At 33.2% G+C, this 21217-nt stretch overlaps 1 protein-coding gene across 1 annotated transcript; it reads left to right on the top strand.

Annotated features, from left to right (window-relative positions):
• Nucleotides 1-10799: 10799 nt before the first annotated feature.
• LOC112009196 (calcium-dependent protein kinase 13) lies at nt 10800-19386 on the top strand. The gene is made up of 7 exons (XM_024041535.2): nt 10800-11724; nt 15667-15810; nt 15943-16095; nt 17264-17379; nt 17466-17633; nt 18570-18800; nt 18880-19386. Exons 1-7 carry the CDS (start codon nt 11103-11105, stop codon nt 19027-19029), a joined length of 1584 nt encoding a protein of 527 aa, XP_023897303.1. The 5' UTR covers nt 10800-11102; the 3' UTR covers nt 19030-19386.
• Nucleotides 19387-21217: the final 1831 nt, after the last annotated feature.

The raw sequence follows: 21217 nt of genomic DNA, 5'->3' as shown, positions 1-21217 counted from the left end.
TGTGAAACTCGACAGCAACTCGATTTATCGAGATTTACGATTTCAGAATTTCCAGATTTGAAATCCAGTTTAGGCTTTTGTATTTGTTTAGGGTTTCTTTTCTCACAATCCTAAACATATATAAGGCTTATTTTAAGAGCCATCACACACGGATACAGATTCCAAGAGACTTATTTTATCTGTGAGAAGTTACTGCATTTGTACGCTATAGGGTTTTGTAACCAAGTGCTTTTAGATCTTCATTGTTGATAAAGTGAAGAACTTTGTAACCAACAACATTTGTTCAAGTTGTTGGAGTTAGTCACGTATTGAGATCTGTGCAAAGGGTTAGTCACAAATTGGAGGTTTATGCATCAAAGGAAAGAAGGTTACTACAAGATTAAGTCCAATTGGGTATTGGAGCGAAGGTTTAATTATAAATTGGTATTTCGGGATAAGCTAGGGTAATTGGTAAGATTTCTTATACTTGTAACCGCTTGATTATTGATTAGTGGATTTTTAAGAGTGGTAACCTTAAAATCACACAGTGAAATTTTTGCCTTGTAAGGTTTTCCCCGTTTGTCAACGAATCATCGTATCAAATTTTTTTTCCGTTGCATTTAGTATTTTTGGTGATTTGATAGTGCCTTCACGATTTGTATGTAATTGAACCTAATTAATCAATTTAGGTAATTGAACTAATTAAACAGGGTCAAACTATCTTAACACAATATTACACTTCATTAATACTAATTTGTCTATTGAGAATTGATAGTTATGCTTAAAATTTTGAGAGTAAGTTTTACTAGTTATTATTGTATTTTTGATTTAATTGTTTTTGCCATTTTATTATTTTATCCGAAATTATACTCTTTATTATTTCTATAATTAAGTGACACGTTAACATAAATCAACTCATTCTTTTTCATCGTGATTAAGACTTTTCATCAATAGACGCCACCGATGTTTTAATTGTTAGTACAAGAAGAATCTAATTCCTACCCTACCTGAGTTTAATCAGATTCTATCAGTAACTTTTTTTTTGTCTTTTGGTACATCGTGGCTTGCTATTAGCCTAATACAAACATAAAAGGCTTGGTAATAATCATCAAGGTGTTTCTCTCTCTTTTGGGCCCTCTAACGTGGAGTCTTTTGGACTCTTAAACACATTGACTTCACAGTAATAGTGAATACCGCCGAAGATGGCTGAGGAATCAGGATGACTGTAAAAAGTATTAAAAAAAAAAAGCATTCCAAAGGTACAACATTCATTTTGGAATACTCGTTTCAGTCGTAATTTCTTGCGTGCATGTGATGCATGCTTTTAAATTCAATCGCTACGGAACAATACCAAGCCCACCACCAGTTTTGTGCAGTGGTAATGGCCAATGGTTATAGTTTACTTCGGCGCATGATGATTTAAAAAGTCAATTCTGTCTCATAATCGAAAGCAAGGTACAAACACAAAGGAAGTAATTAACGTTCTGATTTCAAGTCAATATTTTTTTTTTTCCCAGGGGCGGAGCCATGTTTTGGGATTCATTTTGAAAAAAACAATAAAACATTTTCAGAAGAAAATTAAAAAAATAAAATAAATAGTTTAGCCTCCTGAAAAGTATGAGTTCATTCTCAAAAGGTAAAAAAAAAAAAATTATATCTTTTAATTTCAAGCACTCAAGACTCATGAGGTATCGGTCTCCTCGCACACTTGCAGGATATTTAGTCTTCTTTTCAACCTATTTTAATATTCATGTTCCATCCAATCTGTCCTCTACCTACCTGGTAGTTACACTTTTTGTTCCAAATTCAAATTAATGTGTTCAAACTTTCATCTTAAGTTGAATTTGAGATATGCATGAATTCAGGGCCCGCCCAATTGCTCATTATATAATTTTAGTCCTAAATAATAAATATTGTTGTAGTAATAATCCTATTGTACTGCATGTACTATAGCTCTAGAGTAAGTTTAGGGTTAGCTTAAAAATAGGTTACTATATATAAAGAGGTACATTGTAATGCATATAAGATAGAACTAAATAATGAAGATGTGACATATAAGCTTTTGGGAGAACCATTTGCGTGTGTTTGTTTTCTTTCTATTTCTTCTTTACTTTTTAAGTGCTTTAAGTTTTAACTAGCTAATTCACATAGTTTTGTTTTTCCGAAGAAATTCAAATTGCTTTTCTAAAGCATATTAAACTTTCTTAAATGGAAATAGTTAAGGAAATAATAATAGACCAGGAGTAGAATTGAAATTTAGATACAAGTATAATTTTAGTTTTTTAAATTCTGAATTTTTCTTTTTCAAAAAAAAAAAAAAAAACACCAGAATTATGGCGCAAAGTAATCAAGCAATTACCTCCTCAAATTTGTGGTAGGGGGGCGTAGGGCACGCACTCCTCATGAAAAAGAAAAAAAAGAAAAAAAAGAAAAAAGAAGCTTCTTTTTTCAACAAAAAAAATATTGTAATTGTCAATGATTGATTAGGAAGTCTTAGGCTCAAAAATTAAATGTGTTTGACTTTGGAGCTAAGGTAGCCCGTTCTTAACGCTTATATATAGCGACATTACATCTTTGAGAGAATTAAAATCCAAGTGATGATGACGAATAAGCTTACGTATAACATAAGTGTGCATTATATATCATCTTTGATTGACACACGGTCTTCATCAGAAAGCTTTAGATTTTGCTTCCTCAATTGTTGGTGAGCATCATTGCATTTTACAAACTACACGATCAGCCTTGAAATTTTACTTGAAAAAATTTTCAAAAGCACTTCCAATTGATACTAATTTTTTTGCATACAAATTAATCAAACCCCGATCGACATCACTTAATGAAGGAATAGATGTTGGGATTTTTGTTTCAAAATTAAAGGTGTGTAAAAGCATGGTTTGAATGTCACAGCAGCCATAGTGCATGTGTGATAAATTGACAACTTTCTAATCAAAGACAATCACAAAAGGAACACAAATCGCTGAAATCATTGAGGCGGCGGGGCCACTGGTCTTGAATCCTGGAAATTGTCCTCTGGTCTACATGGTGCTTTTATAAAGAAACTAAAGAAATAGTTTTGTCTATTATTTATTTCATAACTTGATAAATCTCATATTTACATTAATTTGGAAGGTAAATATGGATGAAATTTGCTAGCTAGGCCGAAACACCAATATTTGCGACCTTTGATACTTCATTAGAGCTTGTTTGATTTAACTTATTTTCATTGTAAAAAAGAATGTTCAATTTATTTTACTTTTGTTCAACCTCTCTTTTTAAGAAAAATGAATTAATGAAACTAATCTATACAAACCAAATGCTTAATATTAATATTGAAATACACATTCTCATATTTTATTGATACATGCTGCTAAATTAATTTGTCTATGGTATCTTATTGAGTTATGAACTCTCAAATATATATGATCTTCTTAAATGGATGAAACATAAATTTATTGGTACAAATTGAGTATAGCTAGCTAGTAAATACGTGTATGATAGTGTGTTACATGTATGCATGCATTTATTGTTTGAACTAGTTTCCAGCATATTCATAATGCTGCACTTCTCTTTTACACAAGTAGATTCTTTTAATTATTAGCCTTTCGATCATATATATTATACGCGAGGGATTTATTTATTTTAATACAATACTCAACAGTATGGATCAAGAGCTACTATATAATTAAGACATGGTAAAATAATTTTTCTTTTTTTGTTTTCAAATCATTGAAAGACACGTAAAAAGAGAAAAAAAGTAAAATATATTAATGTAACAAATCAATGATTTTACTTCACACTTTTTTATTGAAGGTCAAGAAGCCTCGGATTAAATAAGAATTAAGAAGTTTTCCTTCATGTTTCTCTCTCTCTAAACAAATTCGTGTGTGTGCGTGTCTATAGTGTGTGAATACAAATTTATATGTAATATAATTTCTACAAACTTCGATATCACGTAGATCTTAAAAAAATTGTATGGAATCTCCACAAAAAGGAGGAAAGAAGATAGGGAAACCTCTTTAAAAGTTCAAATGGAAACGCAAAACTATGACTTAGGGGATCATGAACGCATGAATATGCCAAGAAATAATAAATTTCAATTTTCTACTTCTACATCTTGAAAAACATGAAATCAAAACAAACTTTAAGTCAAATTAATAACAAAGAAACAATTATAGATTTGAAAATTTTGAGCTATTGGCATCTTATAGGCACCTGATAGGATAAGCATCTCAAGTCTCAACATCTCCGTATGATATCATTCAAACGACGGCATCTCTTAAACTGGTTCCACGTGTCTCAGTCTTGTAAATACTTAATAGTATAGAACTCACATATTATGAGAGTTCATCTTCATAGAATAGATGTAAGAGATAATTGTTCAAAAAAAAAAGTAAGAAATAATTGCTCCCTAAAAGGGGTTTTCTTTTGTAATGTTTATAGCTTAAAACGATACGAAAGTGTTAGGACATATGTGAATTATGTTAGGAACATATGTCAATGTAGAATTGACTAATCCTTTGACAAAATGCACTTTACTTATAATTGGTTCGATCTAGGATGCATTTAATACTTCAAGGAACAAGAGTTCAAGTCCAAGTGTTAGAATCATGCAAGTCTATCCAAGAATTAAGTTAAGAAGTACTAGATTTTAAAACTTAACAGCTAGCTCGATAGATAGCATCTATCAAGGTTTAAGAGGCAGTTTTTGCTCGATACTTGACAGTTGCTCGGTAGATATCCTATCTATGGAGATTTAAGAAAATCTGATTTTCAAATCTGATTTCACTCCAATCCATGTATACGTGTTTAGGCTTTCTTTTCTCACAACTCTAAACATATATAAGAATTATTTTAAGGGCAGTCACAGCTGATGCAAGTGAGTGCAACTTGATACAAAAATTTTTCACAAGCATATTGTGACCGGAGACAATTTGCCTTAGTTCATCTTTCTCTTCAAGAAACTGCTGCGTTTGTATGCTGTAGGGTTTTGTAACCAAAGAGCTTTGTGATCTTCATTGTATTGATGAACTAAAGAAATTTGCAACCAACATCCTTCTTAAGTTGGTGGTTAGTCACATACTTGGATTCATACATCGATTAGTTAGTCATGTACTGAGAGTCGTGCATTGAAAAGAATAGATTGTCACTACATAATAAGTCCAATTGGATATTGGGATAATTGTTTAACTGCAGGTTAGTATAAGATACTGAAATTCCTTTATTTGTAACCGCTTGTTATGGTATTGGAGTAAGGGTTTAACTGCAGGTTAGTATAAGGTGCTGAGATTCCTTTACTTGTAACTGTTTGTTATGATAATAGTGGATTCTCGGGAGTGGTGATCTTAAAATTACCTGGTAGGGTTTTTGCTTTAGAGGTTTTCCCCATTTGTAAACAAATCACCGTGTCAACTTTATTTTTCGTTGCATATTAATTTAGTTGTTGATTTGTTTGTGCTACCATGCATATTGCATGTTAATTGAATTAATTAATTAACTTGACTAATTAACTAGTTAATTCATCACAATAGGTTAATACATTCTTGGCCCATCAGAAAGAAAAATTGTTAGAGAAAAATTGACATCTAAAAAACATAAATGTTGCATTACCCAACATTCTTTAATCCTCATAGGGACCTTTAAATAAAATTATTAAAAAAAAAAAATCCTAAATGTGTCTAATATTACAAAATTGATTTTAGTGCAAATTTTTTAACCTAAAAAAAAATTCAAATCCCAAAATCCTTAAATACAAACTCTAAAAATCCTAAACAACACTTCCTCGACCGAGTCTATTGTAACTTAATTGACACTTCTCCATACACAAAGTGTTTAGAGGTCTAGAGAAGAAAGAGTTCAAGCTGTGGGGTTGACAATTATATATTATAACTATCTTATAAAAAAAAAAAAAAAACATTTCTTGAATCAAAGATCATCTTAACAATCAACATTCAAATAATTAAAATTTTAAGACTTTTGAGGTATTATTATATACTATTATTTATTTCCTTTAGACTTTTGAGTATAAACATGATTATGCGGAATTTATTCACTTCAAAAAGAAGTAGTGTCCTATCCCCTCACATGAAAAAAAGGAAAACAAGATGGAAATATTCCATTCATTAGGAGATGAGAATATCTAACATAAAAAAGGGGCATGCCATGTGGATCCTACCCTGCCAGATCATTTTAATATTTTATAAGATTTCTTAGATAATATTATCAAATATATTTTTCATTATATTTCTACCCAACTAATTGCGATCTTACATTAGTTGAGAGAGAATTTTTGCTGTTGTCGGATTGACTTATTATTATTTTTTTCCCGATTAATTTGATGACTAAATAAATAAAACATGACTGTAATGCCATGTTTTGATTTTTTTTTTTTTATTTATTTTCTTAATGTTATGTTCGCTAATATGCACGTGCGTGTCAAAACAAATGTTAATGATGGTTGTATTGAAGTAAGTTGGTTGTGTATTGATTTGAGCCAAGAAACAACTTGATAATTATTTCCTTTGAGTGTTCTCGTTATGAGTTCTTTCTTTCAGTTATTTCTTACAGTGTTTCTCATTTCAGATCATATATTTGCATACCCATTGCTAATGCCTTTATTGGTGTATCTCTCTAAAGAGTTACGTGGAATATTAGAACTTTTTGGTGGTTGTAGACAAAGACATTCATGAAGGGGATTTCATTGAATAATTGCAAAGTATTGGGGGTTGCTGCAATGTGAGGCAAATATCTATCATATGCTGAGAGGTGGCAATGAAGTCTATTTACAAAGATTTTGTAAGTTTAGACTATCGTAAGGGTTTCTTCTCAATGGGTAAAATTTTCAATGGGTAGGTTATCAGTAGTGGTTTTTATTTGAAGAATTTTTGTAAAGGTTTTTCACTTCGTCAACAAATATTTATGTTCTTTTATTGATTTGGATTATAGTAATAATTACTATAATTGTACTATTTACTGAATTGGTAACTCTGGACATAACTAATAAGTAACGTATCAATTGTTCATTAAAGTCTAAATCAAAATTTTCAATGAAAATAACTTAAAAATGAATTCAATTGAGAAATTAAGCCTAAACAATGTTAACGTACACGTGAATAAAGAAGAAAAAAATGTTTTAAATTAAGACTATTTTCCGATTATGTTTTGAATTTTCTCACATTTAAAAGCAAAAGTCTTTTTGTATTTCATAAGCATGTATTACAATTTGTTTCCATGATGGCATAGAAAGTTGGTTACAATTGAAACTATTCTCTGCTTTTCTTCCAACAAACCTAACCCTAGAGATGAATTCCATAGGTTTAAAAAGTCTCGTATATTAATTAAGACTTTTCAAAGAGCAAACATAGCAACTTCCCCAATCTCTGCAAAGAAAATATGATAACCTGCTTGCCTATTTAGTTCAGCTGACGTGATCTTCATGACCTTGCATTATTTGTGTGATTCACGAAGAATGAAGACTGAGAATTAACTTGGCTGGGGTCTATGTTGAATCAAGAAATTAAGGGTCAAATTTTGGTTGTTTTAATTCAGAGAATAAGCTTTTATTTGCGCCTGCACGAGCCACGACTCTTATGGGACAACATTTAAACATTAATGTGTACACGTGCATAAAGAAGAAAAAAAGTGTTTTAATTAAGACTATTTTCCGATTATGTTTCGAATTTTCTCACCTTTAAAACCAAAGTCTTTTTGTATTTCATAAACATATTACAATTTGCTTCCATATATGGTGGGTCAATTGTCAGAGCAAGTGATGGCATACAAAGTTGGTTACAATTGAAACTATTCTCTGCATTTCTTCTTCTTCTTCTTAACACACCTAACCCTCGAGATGAATTCTATAGGTTTAAAAAATAAAAATTCTAGTATATTAAGACTTTTCATAGAGCACATATAGCAACTTCCCCAATCTCTGCAAAGAAAATCTGATAATCTGCTTGCCTAGTTCAGCTGACGTGATCTTCATGACCTTGTATATTTGTGTGATTCACGAAGAATGAAGACTAAGAATTAAATTGGCTGAGGTCTATGTTGAATCAAGAAATTGTGGGTCAAATTTTTGTTGCTTTAATTCAGAGAATGAGCTAACCACCAGCTTGATTTGCTTTTATCAGCACCTGCACGTCTCTTACGGGACAACATGTAAACATTGAAGTTTTCAACTAGTTAACCTATATAGTCAATATCTTTTCCAATATTACCGTAAAAGGGTGTGATTCTAGACTTTTTGTTTAGGTATATGATAGTACTCGATTACAAAGAATAAATGATCTAAGATTTGATTTTCATTAAATTTAAACCTTGAACTTTTTGTTTAAGCATATGATAGTCCGTGATTACAGAAAATAAATGATCTAGATTCGATTTTCATTTAGTTTAAACCCAACATACTGTAATAGCAAAAGCAAAATTAAAATAGATAAAAAAAAAAAAAAACAAGATAATGCAGTTATAACCGTCAATATTTTAGGGAACCTAATGACAGAATCAAATTGATAACAATTTCAAAATTTATAAGTTGAGGATCCATATCCAATCCAAAAAATTTGAAACTAAAAATACTAAAATGACAATAGCATAAAAATTAAAAGAAATAAGATATGTTTTAGTTTCTACTATTTATTTATTATTTTAAAATGGACCAAAATACTTTCTTCTTTTTTCCCCTGATAAAGTTGCATACAAAGCTGATTCACAATCATGTACTTGTTCTAGATCAAGTTGTACTATTCTTGCAAGCAACACCAAAAGAGGAAAAGATGTTTGTTTCATGAGTGTCAAAATGAGACCCACTTAGTCATTGACACTAATAAAAACACAGAGGGATGACAGACAAAGGTCCCCCCCCACAAAACAACCACCCCCACCCCCCACACCCCCCCCGATTTCAAATGTATGCTATTAAAAGAGACAACAAAAACAACATCTTTCTCTTCTTAATTCTCGCACTCAAACTCTCTCTGTGTTTTGCATTTTTGCATGTTGCTCCTGTAATTTGGGCTTAAATTTTCTTGATGCCCATGACATTTAATTAATATAATCATGACATCACCCAAACTACATTCTATTTCAAGTGACGGAAAGTAATTTTCATGCAAATCTTCCCAGATTTTTCTTTGTAAACTTTATGTTCATGTAGTTTCTTGACCTTTTTCCTATGTTTTTATCTTTGTAACAAGTAAAAACTGATAAAGTTTATCATTTGTTGATTGTTATTCCTTTGGTTTGATATTCTTGACCAAAAAAAAAAAAAAAAAAATTATTGAAGAATACGAATCTTTTAGATTATGATTCTTTAAAAGTTATGAACATATGATTCTAATTAGCTTAATTGATAAATTTTATTATTGTTGAATAAAGGTTTTAAGATTTCATTTTGTTTACATCAAAAGAAACGTATTAGAGACTTGTCTTGATGTCAAACTACAATTGTCTTGAATAAAATGCCATAAGTTCAAATCCTATGGTATATAAAAACAAAAAGGGTAAGTTGCAAATTACACATTTAAAGTTTTGGAGGTAATTGGATTTTACACTTTAAAGTTTCAGAATTTGAATTTTACCCCTTAAAGTTTGGAGGTGTTTGAATTTTTTACCCTGATGTTTTAAATTTTGAATTTTACCCCTATATTTTAAGAGTGTTTGGATTTACTTCTTAAAGTTTTGAGGTGTTTGGATTTTACACCTTAAAGTTGCAGAATTTGGGGGTATAAAATTCTAACATTCCCAAATTTTATGAGGTAAAATCTAAATTCTGAAATGTCAAGATGTAAAATCCAAACACCTTAAACTTTGGGGGGTAAAATTTAAATTCTGAAATTTTAGGATATAAAATCTAATCACTCCCAAACTTTAGGAATGTAATTTGCAATTTACCCAAACAAAAATTATGAACATGTTTTACTTATTATGTCATAGAATCCTATTGTCATCACGAGTGAAGAAAAAAAATTATTATTAGGGAAAAGTTAACGTATGTCTTAAGAGTATTGATTTATGATATCCTTTTAGGAAATTTTTTATAGGAAAAGAAAAAAAAAACTGATTTTTTCACAGCCTTTTATGTTATCCATGAAATTGTATCAAATTTTCTTCAAATAGTCCATTAACAAATACATTAAGGACATCTGTTAATAAGATCCTTATTATTATTACTACTCGAGAAATAATATTATTAGTTTTTTTGGGGTTGATAAATGTTACATGCAATTTGACAATAAAATTACGAAGGATTCAACTTATTTTTATCATTTTATCTTTTTATGGTACAAAAGTATAATTAAAAATTAAAAAAAGACCCTTAAAAAAATGCACATTCTATTTTAAGAATCACAGAATTTTCTATTAACTGCTACTTTTGAATTAATAGGACTATGATTTAACAACACTTCCATTAATTCACAAGCAATCAAAACATAAACCATAGTACGATAATTAAACTAGTTAATTTCCTTTTTGTCCTTCCCAAAAATGTTGACAGATTCACAAAATCCCAAAATTTTATTATCCTGGGTCAGAAAACAAATATGCCACAAGCCAAGGGGGACAGTAGTGTAAACACCTATTCACTATTTATTATTTAATTAATCACTTATCATTCTGTCCCTTCTATATTCAGCAACAAATTAAAATAAAATAATTACCTAAATTAAAAAAAAAAAGAATAAAGGAATTATATAATATTAATTATTAATTAATAATAATAAACCCATCCTCTTCATTTTCACACTCACCGTCCCGTCCCGTTCCGACCGTTCAACCCTTTCGATTTATAGTCGACAAAAGTCTCAGAACCAAAGCATAATTTTTATAATAAAAAAAATATTAATAAAAATTTAAAAATATAAAAACAAAAATATATTAGAAATTTTAGAATTAGAAACTCTTTGTTTAGCTTAGCTTAGCTTAGCTTCACAGTCTCTCTCACTCTCTCTCTTACTCTCACTCTCTTACTCTCTCTCTCTCTCTCTCTCACAGTCGCTTTCGTCGCTTTGATCTTAGGGTTAGGGTTAGGGTTTTCGAGCTCAGGAGTTTCGGCATTATCATGTGACACGGTGAGCTAAGGTTTTTGGAAGATCCGCCGTGAGATCGAGGAGGATTCGGAGAGTATGGGGAATTGTTGTAGATCTCCGGCGGCGGTGGCGAGAGAGGATGTGAAATCGAACTTTTCCGGCTACGATCACGGCCGGAGAGACTCGAACGCCGGAAAGAAGGCTCCGATCACGGTTCTGGCCGGTTTGCCTAAGGAGAACATCGAGGAGAAGTACTTGGTGGACCGGGAGCTAGGTCGCGGCGAGTTCGGCGTGACGTACCTCTGCATAGACCGGGACACGAGGGAGCTATTGGCTTGCAAGAGCATTTCGAAGCGGAAGCTCAGGACTGCGGTGGATATCGATGATGTGAGGCGCGAGGTGGCGATAATGAAGCACTTGCCGAGGAATTCGAGCATTGTGAGCTTCAAGGAGGCGTGCGAGGACGACAATGCGGTGCATTTGGTGATGGAGTTGTGCGAGGGAGGCGAGCTTTTCGATCGGATTGTGGCGCGGGGCCACTATACAGAGCGCGCCGCCGCCGCGGTCACGAGGACTATTGTGGAGGTTGTGCAGCTCTGCCATAAGCATGGAGTGATTCATAGGGACTTGAAGCCTGAGAATTTCTTGTTCGCCAATAAGAAGGAGAATTCGCCTTTGAAAGCTATTGATTTCGGGCTTTCGATATTCTTCAAGCCAGGTCAGAATTTGAACTTCGCTGTTTCTGTTTTGGTAAATTTGTTTATTGAGATTTGAGATTGAGACACGAGCTTATGTTTATACTAGTGAAAATGCTAAGTTTGGTATATGGTACTTGTATTGTGGATTAGGCTGTTATGACTAATTTAGCATGTACTTGCCTTCCATAATTGGATAGGATATACATTATATTTAGTTTGGTTAGTTAAAGTCTCTTGTTGTAGAATAAATGACCCGGGATTGAATCCCGCCTACACCAAAAAGAAACCCATTGGTATCTTGGTCATGAAGTGGACTCCATACGTTCAAATCCTGTTGTACCTGTAAAAGAAAAGTGTGTGTGTTGTGTTGTTTTATAGATAATGGTAAGTTTTATTGTGTTCGATATTTTAGAGCTGGAATCAGTTTGCACATTTTTTTTATTGATAAGAAAAGTACAATGTGTTTACGATAGTAAATCCAATGCAATTGAAGTGAATACAAACAAATGAAAGGGAATCAGTTTGCACTTATATTCACTGGTCAAACAATGTTGATGTGGATGCCTCCTAAAGTTAGATGTTATTTGAAAGTTTTTGTAGCAAAGTGGCTAGGTACCAATTGGGATCTTGATGTATGTCCAAAAGATCTAAAATGACCTCTCGACGGTATGCAGCTTTTAAACTAAGGGATCATTGTGGGGAAAGGTACTGGCTGGGTTTTTGCTTTATTGCACTCACTAGGAAATTAAGAGGATGACATGTAGCCAAACAAGAATGTGGAAATGAAAAGAGATAAAGGACAAAATATATGTTGTTGACGTTTTATCTGAGTTATTGGAGTCTGTTGACCTATAAAATCAGATATTTGTCTCATTCTCATTCAAAATATATGTTGTTGGGGACTAGAAGATAGTACAACCCTTTCAACTTTAAATTTGATTTACATACGATTTAGTGTCTTTTTTTTTTGTTGTATGTTTTTGCTTCTTTTTTTTTAGGTTAAGTAATAAAATTTTATTGAATAAAAAGAACCATCTCATGCAACTTGACTTAAATGTGGAAAGATTGGCATTGCTGGAATATTGTGTATATAATTTTGTAGAATCAAATTTCTCTTCCCTTTCTTACTTCTTGACAAGTATTTCTGTCTTGATCAGATAGTTGAGTTATTTATTTATTTATTTTTTTGATTACCTGCATTTGATCTCCTGACTGGGTGGTTTTATATATCTAATCCTGTGAAAATTCTTCTGAACTAATTAGAGGGTTTTCCAAATTATTAAGCATGCATTGAGTTGGTGACTGTCTGACTGATAAGTATAATTAATATTTTTGGGACTTGGGCTGTCCACTATCCTTATCTAATTGTTTGGCATCTGTTTCTGATTTTTACTATGTTCACTTGTTTGACAGTAGTGATATTAATACATCAATCAATAACAGTTTGGATAATTGGTATGGAGTGGTTTTAAACAGTGTAGTCAAAGGCGAGCTGAGAGCTTGCTTAGGCGCCGGGCGAGGCGCCTTAAAGGCTCTAAGGCGAGGCACCTTTAGTGAGGCGCTTGCCTTTAGAGCCTAGGCGAGCAAGGCGACTGCCTTAAGCCATGAAAAAGGTGCTAAGGCGAGAGCCTCAAGTTATTTTATTTATTTTTTTTAATAATTTTTTTTTTTTAAATAGAAGTTTGTTGTGAAACTTATTTTAGATTATTAATTTCGTAAGGCATGTTATAAAACCTATTGTTAGTTAAATTAATTGACAAATTTATTTTGTAAAACTTATTGTTATATAGAAGCTTGTAGTAAAATGTTTGTTAGAATTAACTAATAGAGCCTAAACCATGCTAATCCTATTTTGAAATAATTTTATAGACCTAATTTCTTCATGCTTCACATTGAAAAACACTTCATTATAATATTATAATACACTAGATACATATGATTTAAGTTCTATATGTATAATAAATATATTAAGAATTTGGTGCCTCGCTTTACTCGGGTTAGCGCCTTTTTGTCACCTCATGCCTTGGGCAATACAAGGCCTTGGCGCCTTAAGGTTGCCTTTCGCCTTTGACTACCTTGGTTTTAAAAGGCCTTAGTTACAATAGGATGATGGCTTAAGTTTTGCTCAGCATTACCTTGGGGAAATAAAACAATCAGCAGTTGACCCAAAATCCAAAATGAGAAAAACAAAACAGTTCTTTTCACCTTCATTTGTCTTCTCCTAGAACTGTTGTAGAGGTTGTCATCGCTGATTGTTTGACTTTTTCACTATTGTATTGTTATTAAATGTTGTTTCTTCAACCACACATGACGTCAGAGAGTTTTTTTCTGTAAGTCTTTATTACATTGTTCAAAGAGATAATGGTATAGTGTCTCTAGTCAATAGTATGAAAATATTGTTTCTTCACCCATTGTGGAGAAGTTCACATGTAAAAATGACCATGCCCTTTGTGGAGATATAAGCATTCAGTACATACTGATGTTGATAAGAGTATTAGCCGAAGCGCAAAGGCCTCTTGGAGCCTAGGTGCAAAGCGCAAGTACATGCTTGATAGAATAAAGAACACATTTAATATATATATATATATATATATATAATGTAGTAAATTTGAAAACAATTGTTAATGGACAATATAACAATCAAGTGATCAACTAATCATATAATATTGAAATATAGCATTTTATATAATTATTTCATGATTTACGAAATATACGGAACCATGATATTTGATAGCTGTGAATATATATATATATATATATATTTTGCATTTGTGAACTTTTTCTTTTTTCATTTTTCTTCTTCTTCCTTTTTTTTTTTAATTTTTTTTTTAATTTTTATTTTTTAACAAAAGGGGCAACAACAAAAAGTGGGTATTGGTTCCAGAAGAAAATTAGAAAGATCAAGGGAAAAGGAAGAAGAATGTGAAGGGGGTATGCTTCAAAAAAAGAACGGGTATCAGTTATCTCTTTCAAGACAACTTCAAAGACCACTTATCAAAAAAATACAAACTTTGAAGACCAAGAAAAGCAAGAGAAGGGAGTTATACCAGGAGAGGTTTTTCCGCCGGGGGGGGGGGGGGTGGGGGAGGAGCTAGTAGTTGGGTCAAGTAGAGAAAAAAACAAGAGAAGGGAGTTATACCAAGAAGGGGAATAAGGAACTAGTAGTTGGGTCAAGTAGAAGGGGTAGAGCTTAAAGCTGAAAGTCAAAAGAGAAATAAAACGAGAGAGAGAGAGAGATGTATGTCATAGAGGAAAAAGGAAAATTTTGTCTTTGGCTTTGGCTCTGGAGTCTTCCATCTGGTTTTGTGTTAGTTACATTGAGTGTTCCTATAAAATATATATATATATATATTTATTATTATTATCTTCTAGAATTTGCAATGAGTGGTTGAGGGGTGGGCTTATGTGTATTAATCATACCACAATTGATGTTTATATAAGAAATCAAGGGTATATACCATTAATATCTCATGGTTACATTAATAACTGATTTTTTTTTTTTTTATTGAATAATATTAAAAGCCCAAAAAAGTGCTCTTCAAGCTTATTGGACAAAGATTCAAAAGCGTGCCTTATACATAATTTTGCTAATGCACTGCACTTTAGAGACGAAAAGCGCTAAAGGCTTGGCACTGTGCACTTGAAGTGCATTTTTACTGACATTGATATACCACCTTTTTGTCTCCCCAATCTCTTAGTTATAGATACTTTCTTATGTGTTCTAAGAGGCTTCTAAGAGTTCCATCCTTCTCTAGGAAAAAATGGGTCTGGGGGATGGTGGGCTTGGTGTTAAGTAGTTTGCCATTTACCAGGAAACATCAAGAGTTATTTTAAGTGGTTTACAGTTGCATTACTAATATTTTTTGACCATTTTCTCATTGATTTTGGTGATCATTGTCTGCTTTTAGAATGTTTACTATTGCACTGGTGTTTTCTGATGATTAAATATAATGCATTACTAGGTGAGAGGTTCTCAGAAATTGTTGGAAGTCCATATTACATGGCTCCAGAGGTGCTCAAGCGGAATTATGGACCAGAGATAGATATATGGAGTGCAGGGGTTATTCTCTATATTTTGCTCTGTGGGGTTCCCCCATTCTGGGCTGGTAATTATATTCCTAGCATCTCTCTCTCTCTCTCTCTCTCTCTCTCTCTCTCTCTTTGTGTGTGTGCGCACACGCATGGGTTTGTGTGTCTATCATTGTTTCTGACCAGGGCAGAGTGTACTTATGATGCAGAGTCTGAACAAGGTGTTGCACAGGCTATTCTTCGTGGGCTAATAGATTTCAAACGGGATCCATGGCCTAATATCTCAGATAGTGCGAAGAGTCTAGTCAAGCAAATGTTGGAGCCAGACCCCAAGCTTCGGCTCACTGCGAAGCAAGTGCTTGGTATTCTACATCTCTTTTGTGCATAATACCTCATGATAAGAATGCATTGTATGTTTGAAAATTTGGGTAATATGAACGATATTTATTGTTCTCTTTGTCTGCATGTGTATTTCAAATTTTTTTTTTTTGGTCCAAGCATTTGGCATTTTGGTAATCCCATCTAACCAGCCTCCCCCTGTCTCTCTCTACACCCCCCCCCCCCCCCTCCTCTTTTATTTCATTTTGGTGCATTACATTGATCAATGACCATTTGCCAATACAGAGCTTTAAATCTACTTTTGACAAATTAACTCAGCCCTTGAAAAATTAATAAAGAAAGTAAAGAACATGTAGACTAACAATTAATTGAAGAAACGCTAAGCCACTGGAGTTTAATGTTAGTTTACAAGATTTTAAAATGAATAAAAAACTTGTCCCTCTTTCTCAAAAGGCCTAGTTTCTACAGGAAAATGTGTGCATATTATACTGCAGGATTGATTATATTAGGAAATATATTATATTGTTGGTCATGTTAGTTTATTTCTTGTATGATAGGTGACATATCAATGATATATCTGTTTCTGGATAGGTATCAATGAAATCTTGACACTTAGAGATCTTTAGAGCAATTGAAATCCTCTTTCCTATTTACCTTTGAGTGGGTACAGGCTTGCAGATTTACACATTATACTTCCATCTTTGAGTTTGATAACTCTCTTAGCTTTTCTGTTTGATTATTTGTAAATTTTTTGGATACTTTCTTTTTGTTATTGTAAACATGAAGTAATTCTCTCTCTCAATAAAACTTCAATACTTATCACGAAAAAAAGACATAAATCTTGACATTTTAAATTTGGCACTTTCTGACACAGATTACTTGGTTTAAAACTTTATTCAAGTACATTTAATGTGGTTTCCCAGTCATTTATGCTTTATTACTATTAACATGTTATCAAAAGCTCCTTATCAATATTTTTCTTTTGGAAACATGAATGGTAATTTCCTTACAAGCAAAATATAAATACATAAATAACTAAATATGCAGTTAGTCAATGTTGCATGAAAATTTATGATACAAGACTTAGATCTTTGTAACTCTATGTACATTCTGATTTTAGGTTTTTGTCAGATTTGGACATATCTGTTAAATATTGATAATGTTTTGAATACTGTTCTTTTCTGTTTTCAGAGCATCCCTGGCTCCAAAATGCTAAAAAGGCTCCTAATGTTCCTCTTGGAGATGTTGTCAAGTCGAGGCTTAAACAGTTTTCAATGATGAACCGATTTAAGAGAAAAGCCCTGAGGGTTAGTTGACTATTTCTATGTACCTTTTATGTTTTGAGTTATATTTTCTTTTGACAACCAATTTGATTGGTATGCTGCTGAAACAGGTCATTGCTGATTTCTTATCCATTGAAGAAGTTGAAGACATCAAAGAGATGTTTAAGAAGATGGACACTGATAATGATGGTATTGTTTCAATTGAAGAATTGAAAATCGGACTTAGAAATGTCGGATCCCAGCTTGCAGAACCTGAAGTCCAGATGCTTATTGAAGCTGTGAGTTTACATCCCTTTAATTTTACTTTCAACAATATATCCTCATAACATAAAGTATTACTTCTCAAAATTCACATTTATTACTCCCCATTGTCATCATTGCCTATTCTACTCATATGTTGCCTTGTTTAAGGAGGCCCATCATATTGTTATTATGACCATCAGGACCATAATAATTGTTCAAACACACATCACACATTAAAATTTTCCGAGAATCCTTTTTACTGTATCCGACTATATTCAGTGTTGTCTTTGACAAATCTTTCCATTTTAGCAAGCCTAATCACTGGATCTGTTTGTTGTTTATGCCACTGAAGTGCTGGGCAGTCCTCGAAGTACCTTCTGGACAAGTGCTTCGCGCAGTCTTGTTGACAATTTATGCATTCTTGTACCGGTGCCTAGTTCCAGGAAAATCATTTTTAAATTATGTGAAATTATTCTATTGGGTCTAGAAACTGGTTTCGGTAGGGGTTGACTCTAGATAGATTCTCAGGGTGTTGATGACACAAACCATCATGAAGTTGATGATGTTTTATGTCAATGGTCAACCCCTGCTGCCGCCTCATAAGTAGCAGATTCCTTTAAGGAGGAGTTGGTCTCCATGTGGACGTAACATCCCTTTGACATACTGGAAACAAGTTGGAAATACTGTCTAATTTCAACAATAAAATATTTTGACATTCTATGCAGCAGTCAGACATGTAAGGGACATGTTGGGACACAAGTGCTCTGTTGTAACGTAGAAAAAATTTGTTAGGAAAGAAAATACAATGACAGGCAGATGAATGATTAGGACACCTTGATTCTTAGACAAAGATTTTGTCTTTCTATCTCCATTAAACATTACTTATATTTTGAAAGGTGCTAAAAGTATAATCCAAGTGTCCATGGTAAATTAGTCTCTTAAGGATTGAACGGACAAATTCTTGGCAACAGGTAGATACTAATGGGAAAGGTACACTTGACTGTGGAGAATTTGTTGCTATTTCCCTCCATCTACAAAAGATGGCTAACGATGAACATCTTCACAACGCCTTCTCCTACTTTGACAAGGACGGGAATGGATACATCGAACCAGATGAGCTTCGGGATGCATTGATGGAAGATGGAGCGGATGATTGTACAGATGTAGCAAATGACATCTTCCAAGAAGTGGATACAGACAAGGTGAATGCCCTACAATTTCCACATACCTGGTTTTTCTTAAGCAGGTTACAAATCTGATGCTATTGTTTTATGAATGCAGGATGGGCGTATCAGCTATGATGAATTTGTGGCTATGATGAAGACCGGAACAGATTGGAGAAAGGCTTCTCGACATTATTCTAGAGGAAGATTTAACAGTCTAAGCATGAAGCTGATGAAGGATGGTTCTTTAAACTTGGCGAGTGAGTAGTATATATATTTGAGATTGGTGTTCCGTTTATTCACACACAAAAAAAGTACTGTATTGCCCGCATATCTGGGACTCACTTCCTTTGTGATTAGTTGTTGGGGTCCCTTGACCAAATGGAGTGCCGTTTACTTGGTGCCTTAAAAAGGGTCATGCAGGCTTGAGTGCATCTAACTTGTCCTTGGGAATGTTAATTGTGTAAAAGACGGTGCCTAGGCCATGGATTGGCATGTATGATTCTGTTCCTTTTTTTTTTTTTTTTTTACCACTCCTTAAGTTGTTTTTCTGGTTGAGTATGTGGAATTGAACTCTCCGGTAGTGTAGAATATTCTTGTCATAGAAATATGGTCTTTTAGTGTATGCGTTATGGGTCCAAATCATTCATGAAAATATCTGGTAGGAAATCATAAGGCTATCTCACCACAACCCACCCCCAACAACACCACCCCACCCCCCCCAAAAAAAAAAAAAAAAGAATACGAGGTTATCAGAAGAAATGCCATCTTTTTTATCTTTCGGATGATAGTTATTAGGAAAGTGGGATTTGAATTCCGGAAACTCAAAAAAGTGCCATTGGAGCTAAATGACTCCTGGTTTATAAGTATCGTCCTTCGGAAGTTAAAATTAGGGTAAATATTTATGGGACCCATATAATAGGTCTGTAATGATGTTGTTATAGGCCCAACAAGCTGTTAAAGAACATATTACATGCATCTTGTTATAGGCTTAACATACTTCATGCTGTTAATAGTGTAATTGGAAGGATGCTAGACGCTCTTACATTAGAGTTTTTGTGGCAATTGAGGAACAAAGCAGTCCATGGAGGATTTAAGCCAACAGGTGAAGTGCTGGAAAGAGCGTTTCAAAGAAATTTCCATGAGCACTGGATGATTATGTCCAAGAATCATCACATACCACCTTCATCTACAGTTTCGGTCACTCATTGGAATATTCCAACAAGGGAGCGAACAAAGATAAATTGTGATGCAGCAGTGGGAAAATTTGACTCAGCTATTGCCATGATTGCGAGAGATTGGAGAGGGAATTTGGTGTTTTCTTGTTCCATCAAACTGAACACCAACACCCCTATTCAAGCTGAGGCTGAGGCACTTAGATGGGTTGTTTCTATTGTTCAAGCTGAGGCCAATGCACTTAGATAGACTGTTTCTACTGCCATGAATCACAAACTTATCAATGTAAGTTTTGAAAGCGACTTTCAGGTTTGCATCCAAGGTTTGACTTCCTCCACTGATTCTGTTCCATGGAGAGTTAGTAATATTTTGCAGGAAACTAAGTATATAATTAGTTTAGTTCATTCTTTTTCTTTTAATTGGGTTCCTAGAAAGGCTAACCAAGCTGCTCATATTCTTAGCCGTTGGTCACTTTCAAATTGATTTTTTGGCTTCTTTGATTCTAATTCAGCTCCTCATTCTGTTCTGGATGTAATTAAGGAGGATGCTAAATTTGTATCTTGTTTCTGTTAATAAAAGTTTTATTCTTAGCCAAAAAAAAGAAAAAAAGAAAAATGAAAAAGGGAAGAATACTAGATGCAAAATTGGTGTGCAATGTAAAGGCATTTGGCAATTGGCATCAAACTTGGGTGCAAGTTGGACACTTAACAAAGAATTGGAATGAAATCAAAACCTAATTTGATTTTTTTTTTTTTTTTTTGACGAGAAAAATCTATTTTGAACTATTAATTGAATTTTTATTTTTAGAATATAGATGTGGCAAAGACTTTTCAGAACGTCTTAAAGCAAACTCTTGCAAATTTGGTCCGGGGACAATTTGACAACAGCAATGTAGCATACCCATGGGCTCGCGCCTACAGGCCATGGGTCTAATATATCAGATATGTTGAGTGAGCCACCATAATTCCCATGCAAGTAATACTCATATGTGTGTGTGTGTGTATATATATATATATTAAAAGACAGCACTATTACTCAAGCAAACTCGAGGGTCCTCTTGAGATGGATAGGCCCAAATATTGGAGATGGAAATAGGCCCAAAGGCATTAAAACCAAAAAAAGCCTAATTAACAACATTGTGGACAAAGCAATTTGCTGACCTGCAAACATGAACAACGACCCAAGCAATACTCATTGTTTATATATATATATATATATATATATTAATAATAGTCAGTTTCTAATGGGGTCTCTTTTGGTGTACTTGATTTGTTGCTGGG

Source organism: Quercus suber, unplaced genomic scaffold (genome assembly GCF_002906115.3).
Source record: "Quercus suber isolate HL8 unplaced genomic scaffold, Cork oak 2.0 scaffold_128, whole genome shotgun sequence".
NCBI classification, from domain to species: domain Eukaryota; kingdom Viridiplantae; phylum Streptophyta; class Magnoliopsida; order Fagales; family Fagaceae; genus Quercus; species Quercus suber.
The sequence above is the reverse complement of the archived record's forward strand: the minus strand, read 5'-3'. Positions and strand labels throughout refer to the sequence as shown.